Source organism: Priapulus caudatus, unplaced genomic scaffold (genome assembly GCF_000485595.1).
Source record: "Priapulus caudatus unplaced genomic scaffold, Priapulus_caudatus-5.0.1 Scaffold662, whole genome shotgun sequence".
NCBI classification, from domain to species: domain Eukaryota; kingdom Metazoa; phylum Priapulida; class Priapulimorpha; order Priapulimorphida; family Priapulidae; genus Priapulus; species Priapulus caudatus.
In genome coordinates, this window is record NW_014577723.1 from 37699 (window position 1) to 45456 (window position 7758).

Genomic DNA, 7758 nt, shown 5'->3' on the forward strand with positions numbered 1-7758 from the left:
CACGACGACTGTGGCGCCCCCGTCCCCGCCACTGCCGCGATGGGGAGCACGGACGAGCTTGACATATCCGAGTACAGTCACCGCGCGAACGCGTCGCTGCACACGAGCGACAGCCGCCCCGACGCCTCCGCGCAGAACAGCTTCGAGGAGGTCGACGCGTCTCCGCCGCCCGTGACGGCGGCGCCCCCTGCCGGACGCGCGGACGACGGCCAGCCATCGACAATAAAGCGACAGCCGGTTGGGCGGGCAAAGTCTGACCTGCAGTGTCGCAGTAGCTCCCAGCAGCAGCAGCCCCGCCCTCATGCCAGTGAGGCGCCCCTGCCGGTACACACGGACCCCCCGTATCATCGCAGCGCCTCCCAGCAGCTGCGCTTGGCGCCGGGGGGCGACCACGGGGTGGCAGCGTCTGACGCGCGGCATCACGCAAATGCGCAGCAGCGTGGCGATGCGGCGACGCAGCCGGCTGCGCACTCTGGCGACGACGTGGAGCGGTTCTTCAACGAGATGGGTATTGAGCGCGGGGTCCTGCGCGGCGTGATGGAGGTCGCCAGCCGCAGCTCTGTCTTCTTCGACAGCGTCAGTTCCGTCGACTCCAACAACGCGCAGACGGGCATGCGCGCGGGCGGCGGCGCGCCGCGAGGGGGCGCCGGTCTGCGCGAAGGCGGCGGCACGCCACGAGGGGGCGCCGGTCTGCGCGAGGGCGACCTGGCGAACTTTGGCCGGACGGAGACGTCGATAGTGGAGAAGAATGCGAGAATCATCAAGTGGCTGATAAACTGTCGTAAGGCGTGCAGCGTCGTCGTAAAGTAGTCTCGCGAGCCCGCCCGTCATCACGTCGTGTGAGTCTGCCTACCATCGCGTCGTGTGAGTCTGCCTACCATCGCGTTGCGTGAGTCTGCCTGCCATCGCGTCGCACGTTTGCCTGCGCGGCGGCGTGTTAACGTGTGGCCGCGACTGCCACACATAGCCGTGTAGCCTCCAGCCTGTCCGGACTAGCACTAGCAGCGTTGTGCGTTCGGAATGTCTCACGCGGTGCAAGTCGACATTGCTGCCGAGCGTAGCGTGGTGTTGTGACATTGTCATGTCCGCTAAGTTCGTACGTGTTATGCTTGCGTGTTGCTATCAGGTGTTTTAGCTGGAGGAAGGTCGTATTTGGGATATTAGATTTTCGAAGGTTTTTATGTAATGATAGGGAGGTATCATGTAACTCTTAAGTATCACCGATATTTGTGATAGAATCTTTGTAAAGCAGGTTCAAAAATACGTCAAGGCATCATGCGAAATAGTGTCAGAAAGCCTTTCCCTTGTTTCACTGTCTGCCTGTTCTATGCCGAGCACTTTCACTATGAGGTATAACTGAAGCCACAGAAGGCTGATAGCAGCAGTAGTGTTTAGTCATCCTCAACCTGTCCTTTACTTGAGTTTCAACTGGATCAACCATTTGGGTTCGTTTCCATTCACCTTATCAATTGCAAAACGTTTGTTTAATGTCGACCTCTTGCCGCCAGCGCTTCGGTTAGTTGCTGGTTATTATTTATCTAGTCCATGTAGCCACACGTGGTGTTTTAGTCGATGCGTTGATCTTAATGCTGCCACTTGCTGTGAGGAGCTTCACGGCGGTGGCGCCATCTGCTGTGCGATTGAGAAGAGCGTGATGTCTGTACAAGGAAGGTTGATCGAAGACTCGGCGTAGCAGTTTCAGGTAGTTTTTTTTTCTAATGACGAGATCCCATTTATGAGCTTATGTGGTCGTTCATTCGTGATGTCACAATTACGCGTTGTCACGTGCCAGATAGTCACAACTCTGTGATGTCGAAATCTCGAGTGGTCGCGCAGAGAATAAAATATTAAAGAGTATACATGCAAACACGCGCACGCACACACATAAATAAATAATGTAAATATACATAAGAAGAATGCATTCGTGGTTGTGGTTACAACTGTTGCCCTCTACGTGACCAAAAGCTGATTTTTATTTGTAGTGGATCTAACTACATAGTGGGCCTAATATAACTGGATGACAGAAGTGAAGCCACACTGCAGCATAGATGACTTGAGGGTGTTGCACTGGTGGTGAGGGCCCACGTGAGGTTGCATCTTTCTTCCATTGATTATGGTGATACACGCATTGTCTATGGGTAGAGGCAACAACGCCTCATGTTTGGTTTGTGCTGTATGTATATATATATATTATATACATCCTGTTGTAGATTGTGTAAATTTCACCTTTAGTGGTTCACCAGTGCGTAGAGAGTTTCATAGTAAAGTATGTGTGTGTAATGTGATAAGTTGCAAAACGTGGGTAGCGGATGCCAGCCATGTACGTGGGAAACGTGTGGGGAGAGTCACTGTCCAGTATTTGACATATGATAGGGAGGATGGTAGGGCTGGACTGTGTCAGATTGTCCACTACTGTGACTATGGGACGGGTGGTAGGTAGGAAGGAAGGCAGGGCTAGGCTGTGACAAGCTGGCCCATTGCTATGACAACAAGAAGACAGAGCAAATCTAATGAAGGCAATGACACGTGTGTATGTGTGCATAGTACATGTACAATATATCTACCAATCTCGCATATCAAAAGTAAATGTGCCACTCAGTTAACCCTCCCCTTCCCCGTATGTCTCATATTCACTTCTCCTCACTATTTCTCTCATTCACAACTCTCCCTCTCAGTCACACCCCCATTCACTGCATCATTCTGAGTCGATAGGCCAAGGTTTGGTAGCAGGTAAAAAAAATCAATCTAAAAATTCATTTACACACACACACACACAATATAACGGTCTACTCTCACCATGTTATCAGCTCACACTGGAGGTAATAATACTTCATGGTTCCATGATATTAGTGTTGCAGGCAGTGTGTCGCAACTAGATACCCAGTCTTATTTTACGAGACCAATGTACACGCGAGAAATATGTATTAAAGGAGGTGCTTTCAAGTAAAGTATAATTTGTATATTAGTAATTTATGGGTGTAATAATAATCTCACATAATAAAGGTATATTGTCGTTATTACTTTTTAATTGCAATGTTCTTTTTAATTATATGTTATTCATTTCGAGTTGTGTTGAAATTCATGCACGTTACGTTGGCTGTTGTCCATCTTTCTGAAGTCAACTAAAGAATCATAACCATAGCACAAACAGTTTTCCACCGACGATATATTTTAATATGATTTTCCGCCATTCCGGTAGTTGACAGTTCACTCAATATTTCGCACACCAGGTGGCACTACTTGTAACTTTTAATGCCAGGCAGAAATAGCTCGGACATTAACATGATAGTTTCACACGTAAATGCCCATCTTTCTTCAATAAGAATTCGTGTCTGACCAATGAATCCATAGCCTTGGTATCTAGCTTGCTTTTTCCATTACCTGTTAGCAAACTCTTCCTCTGCAATTTAATAAGACCCTGCCTGCTCAGATCTGAGTGCAGCCACAGTATTATTAAAAAGTATAGGTAATACCAGGCCATGGTGTCAACAATGATTCATGTTACCACTGATTCATGATGTTCAAAAATACACCGCATCTACACCCATGAGAAGACATGCACGCCTGATACGTTGCCGCCGAATTCTGACCGTAGATGGTCCTTGTGGCATTCAGTCGTTCAGTACAGTCAACCTGTATAGAAGGGTCATTCAAGGTAAACGTTGGAAGCGTCTTTTACAGACAGCTGTTCGTTCAATAGAAGTGTTATCAGTGTATAACTGCACGTCGAAGCAAATGCCAATAGCATCCTTCAGACAGACAACCATTCTACATGTGTCCGCTTCCTCGGGTTTGACTGTCAAACAATCGTAATTATCCAAGGCTCTCCGAATGCCACTCGGAACATTCCCGGTTACAGACCCAGCGGCACGTAGCGTGACGCTTGCCGCGCCCCCCCTGGGATCACCGATGAGTGGCGCCCTCTATGCCTCGACGGGCTTCGCTTCACCGTTTCCCGCGTCGACCTTCGCTTCGCCGTCTCCCGCGTCGACCTTCGCTTCGCCGTCTCCCGCGTCGACCTTCGCTTCGCCGTCTCCCGCGTCGACCTTGACCTCTCGCTCGCTGTCGGTGCCGGCGTCCTCGTCGGCTGAGGAGTCAACGTCGCCGTCCACCTCCGTGTTGGCCATCTCCAGCTGCTCGAGCCTCTTAGCCAGCTCAATCTCTTCCGTGTCCGTCACCACCTTTGGCTGCAGCGACAACGCAAGACACCTATCACAGTGCTTCTTAAACAGATGAATGGTTCACACAAGGGTGAATGAAATTATTTTGGGGTGAATGAAACTAGGTCAAACGCAGAAAAGAAATTTAGTCGGGGGTGAATGAAATTTTGTGATTAAGTGACATGAGGGTGAATGACATTGAAATAGTTTAAGAAGCACTGACCTATCGCACGATGAACCTGCGAAGGGAGGGATGGACCAGTGCAGACATGGCACATGGATTGCGTGGGGGAAGGGTGGGGTACACTACAGTTGGATGTGGAACGGTTACTGAATATAGGGAACTAGTACAAGGTTTGTACACCCAAGGCAAAATGCTTTGCCAAGAGTTTTTCCCAAAATTCAAAAGGTCCACTTTCCGTAAATGCGAGATTGTAGTTGAATAATCCACGTCTCTCAATCAGTGATCAGTTAATGAACAATCGCACGTAGCAAATTTGCTCCCTTTCAGACAAAATGGGAAATGCTAAATTTTCTGGAATTTCGATGACCACGCACTATTTTCGGAACTTTCAAAAGGTATTCCAAGACCTGCATGAACCCTGTAGGACTCAGAGAAAGCATGCATGTACGAGATACTCACGGCCAGTTTAAGAGTGAAGTGTCCGCCACTGCCCTCTATGCTTTCCTTAATGTTTTCGACAGCTTCAGTGAGCGTCTTTAGGCCATCGGCTCTCTCTAGAGTTGTCGTCGTGACGACGTACAAGGGAGGCGCGATGAGATTGATCTGCACAAACGGGAAAGTCAACGGTCAGCGTGTGAGAGCGAGTGCAACTGAATTCACGTGCACACGTGTCGTACTGGGGATACAATGCTGGCTGCACTTACCCTGACCGGCATTTCCTCCGTCGACAATGCCAACGCTTTCTTCAGAGCAGTCTTGACAGCGTCAATGCCCTCATATCGGAAGCAAGACACTTCGACGTCTGAAACAGAAGTCGTGGGCATCAAGGAGCCAAATATAACAAGGAGAGGAAGTGGATTGGCTGTGCACTTTTCGCCTCAAGGGCGCCATCTATGGACCATAATCAGCTGAAACGGCTGTGCAGACCGAACCCAGAGACAATAGAACACTAATCTGTTCTAGGGTCTCTGCCGAACCCAAATTTGGGCCAGATATGGCGGCGCTTCCTCTCCTTGTTATATTTAGCTCCTTGGTGGGCATGAGCTCACAAAATTACTCATCGTGCTTTTACCAAAGCACGTTACAGAGAACGGTGGCGATACTTCAGCTGCAGCAATTACTGGATTAGTATCATGATGGATTTCACTGCTACCAGTATGCCAACAGCCTTGTAAAAATGCCACCTCATTGATTCGGGAACGCTTGGACAGCCTTACCTTGAATCGACTCATTACTAACTAGCCAAGTATTGTGTTTGTCGCTGGCAGCTAGTACTAATCGGTGCGAGACTGGTACCATTAATGTTTGGTCATGCCTGCAGACTCACCCGAGCGAATTTTGACGGCCTGCGGCGTCAGTCTACGCCGAATGTTGGCAAGAAGGACTGACTTGGTTTCCTCGTCTAACTCACACTCGTCCAATATCGATGGGTCCCTGCGAATCGAGAGAACAAACACGCATCGTAAATCCTGCACTGACAACCAGCTACATCCACATGCCTTGCTATGCCATGCTCCCCATCCCTCCTAATTCGGATCGTGAAACAACATCTCAAATATTCTCAACTTATGAATAGTGGTTAGCATAAATGAGGACAGAATTTTTACACCGGGAAAAAATGAAACGACTTCGAATTTAATGATTATATAATATTCTCTATGACATGACAGCATCGTGAGGCAACACCAAGCTCTCTATCTATCTGCCAATACAGATGTTTCTTATGCAGTACACAATCTATTATCTGAAATTCTGAAAACCAAGAGTTTTTCGTGGGGTCGTCTGCACACCAAAGCTCGCGTTTGGTGCCCAAACTCGACCCGATGAATATTAATGTATTTGGCATTACTCATACATATTGTACTGGACCAGTACAGCACTTGGCCTCTTGAAAACTTGGGTTTTAGTACTGCCCAGTTGCAGGATATACGGTATGTATATCTGTACTGTACTTACCATTCCGAAATCCAAAAAATTGTGAATTCCGAAACGTGTCTGGTCCCAGGGGTTTCGCATAATAGATTGTGTACAGTAATAGTTTTATTCTATATGAAGCAGGTTTCTTGTGATAATACGATGGGTAGCTGAAAATGACTCACGTTACGGCATGCTTGAAGGCGTCGTAGGAACTCGACTGTTGGTTATACTTCTCCTCAAAGTGCCAGGCGGTCTTGTTGTATAGATCCTCCAGCTGTTCATCAGTCTCATACTGACAGATTTCAGCGACATGTCTCAGGATGCTGTTCACCTGTTCACCGTCAGGCCGTGACACAGCTCGTTACCGTAAATCTTAGGCAATCACTAGCTAGCGCATAAGATTAGCACACAGTAACGGGAGTTATAGTTTTTGGTTATTTATACATTTGAGATGGGTTTTTTTCCTATTTGTATGTAATGTTATATGCAATTTATTGAAGAATATTCCCAATTTATATATATATATATTACAGATGGAGAGATATATACATATGCACTTACTGCTTTTGCTTTTGCAAATTTTTCTTCGCATTTGACTATTTCCTCTGGTGACACTCGTCTCTTTGACAGATCTATGTAACCTGCACAAAAAATCTTCAATAGTCAGCATTGGCGGATCCTTGAGTTTTTATCTCGGGCAGAGATCCAGTCAGCATTAGAACTAATGTTATGACCGATCCTACTAACGCAGAAACTATACTGCTTGCATTAATAATGGTCTACATCACACACAACTAAAGACTGATGGAGAGGGCTACAAGTGAGCTAGAGAAACAAAACTACTTGCCCTTCTCCTTATACTACGACTGAGAGGGAGGGGTACAGACTCAGAGAGAAAAAGTAGACTACGTGCCCTTCTCCTTGCCGACGCGGATGACGACTACACACTCGCTGCGTCCGACACGGATCAGTTTGTTTATCGAGCGGATGCGTCGCCGTGACAACTCGCTCAGCAGGATCATGCCTTCGATGGCGTTGTATTCGAGGAGGCTGACGTATGCACCCATCTCAGCGATGGATCGCACATTCACCATGACGACATCCTCTATCTCTGGAAATCGTTCCTTGTAGAACCTACACGATAGGGGCATCTGCAACGCAATACAGCGATTAGATATCAAATCAAGAACAACTGCGCTTGCAAGAATTAACATCTGTGTATAGAACATTACATAATTTCTCTGTGTTAGGTATTCATCTATTCACCATTCATTTATCTGCCTGTCTAATTATCAAGCAGTCTACCTATTCTATTCCATCTAATATATCCATCTACCTTTCTACTAACTCCTACGTACAATTTACCCACATTTACAAATGAAGGGCAAGAAAACGTGGTGAAAATTAACACTAAATTTCAAACTACTAATAGCTAAAATATAACTTATAAGGAGAAGAAGAGTAAACCTACTATCAACTCATCAAGGATCCCACGCA

The 7758-nt window shown here is 47.2% G+C and overlaps 2 protein-coding genes across 2 annotated transcripts in view; one reads left to right on the forward strand and one right to left on the reverse strand.

The window, feature by feature from the left end:
• The first annotated feature begins 39 nt into the window (after positions 1-39).
• On the forward strand, positions 40-810 carry LOC106812564 (protein FAM110D-like). Its single transcript, XM_014816464.1, has one exon. It carries the CDS (start codon positions 40-42, stop codon positions 808-810), a length of 771 nt encoding a protein of 256 aa, XP_014671950.1.
• A 2336-nt stretch (positions 811-3146) lies between these two features.
• Positions 3147-7758, reverse strand: part of LOC106812569 (eukaryotic translation initiation factor 2 subunit 1-like) — a 19034-nt gene continuing 14422 nt past the window's right edge. The window contains exons 2-8 of the mRNA XM_014816467.1: positions 7175-7412; positions 6823-6902; positions 6444-6592; positions 5672-5778; positions 5049-5146; positions 4804-4947; positions 3147-4187 (exon numbers count right to left, since the gene is read on the reverse strand). Of these exons, the coding sequence (XP_014671953.1) occupies positions 3924-4187; positions 4804-4947; positions 5049-5146; positions 5672-5778; positions 6444-6592; positions 6823-6902; positions 7175-7412 (1080 nt within the window). The 3' untranslated portion in view covers positions 3147-3923. The remainder of the gene's footprint in view (positions 4188-4803; positions 4948-5048; positions 5147-5671; positions 5779-6443; positions 6593-6822; positions 6903-7174; positions 7413-7758) is intronic.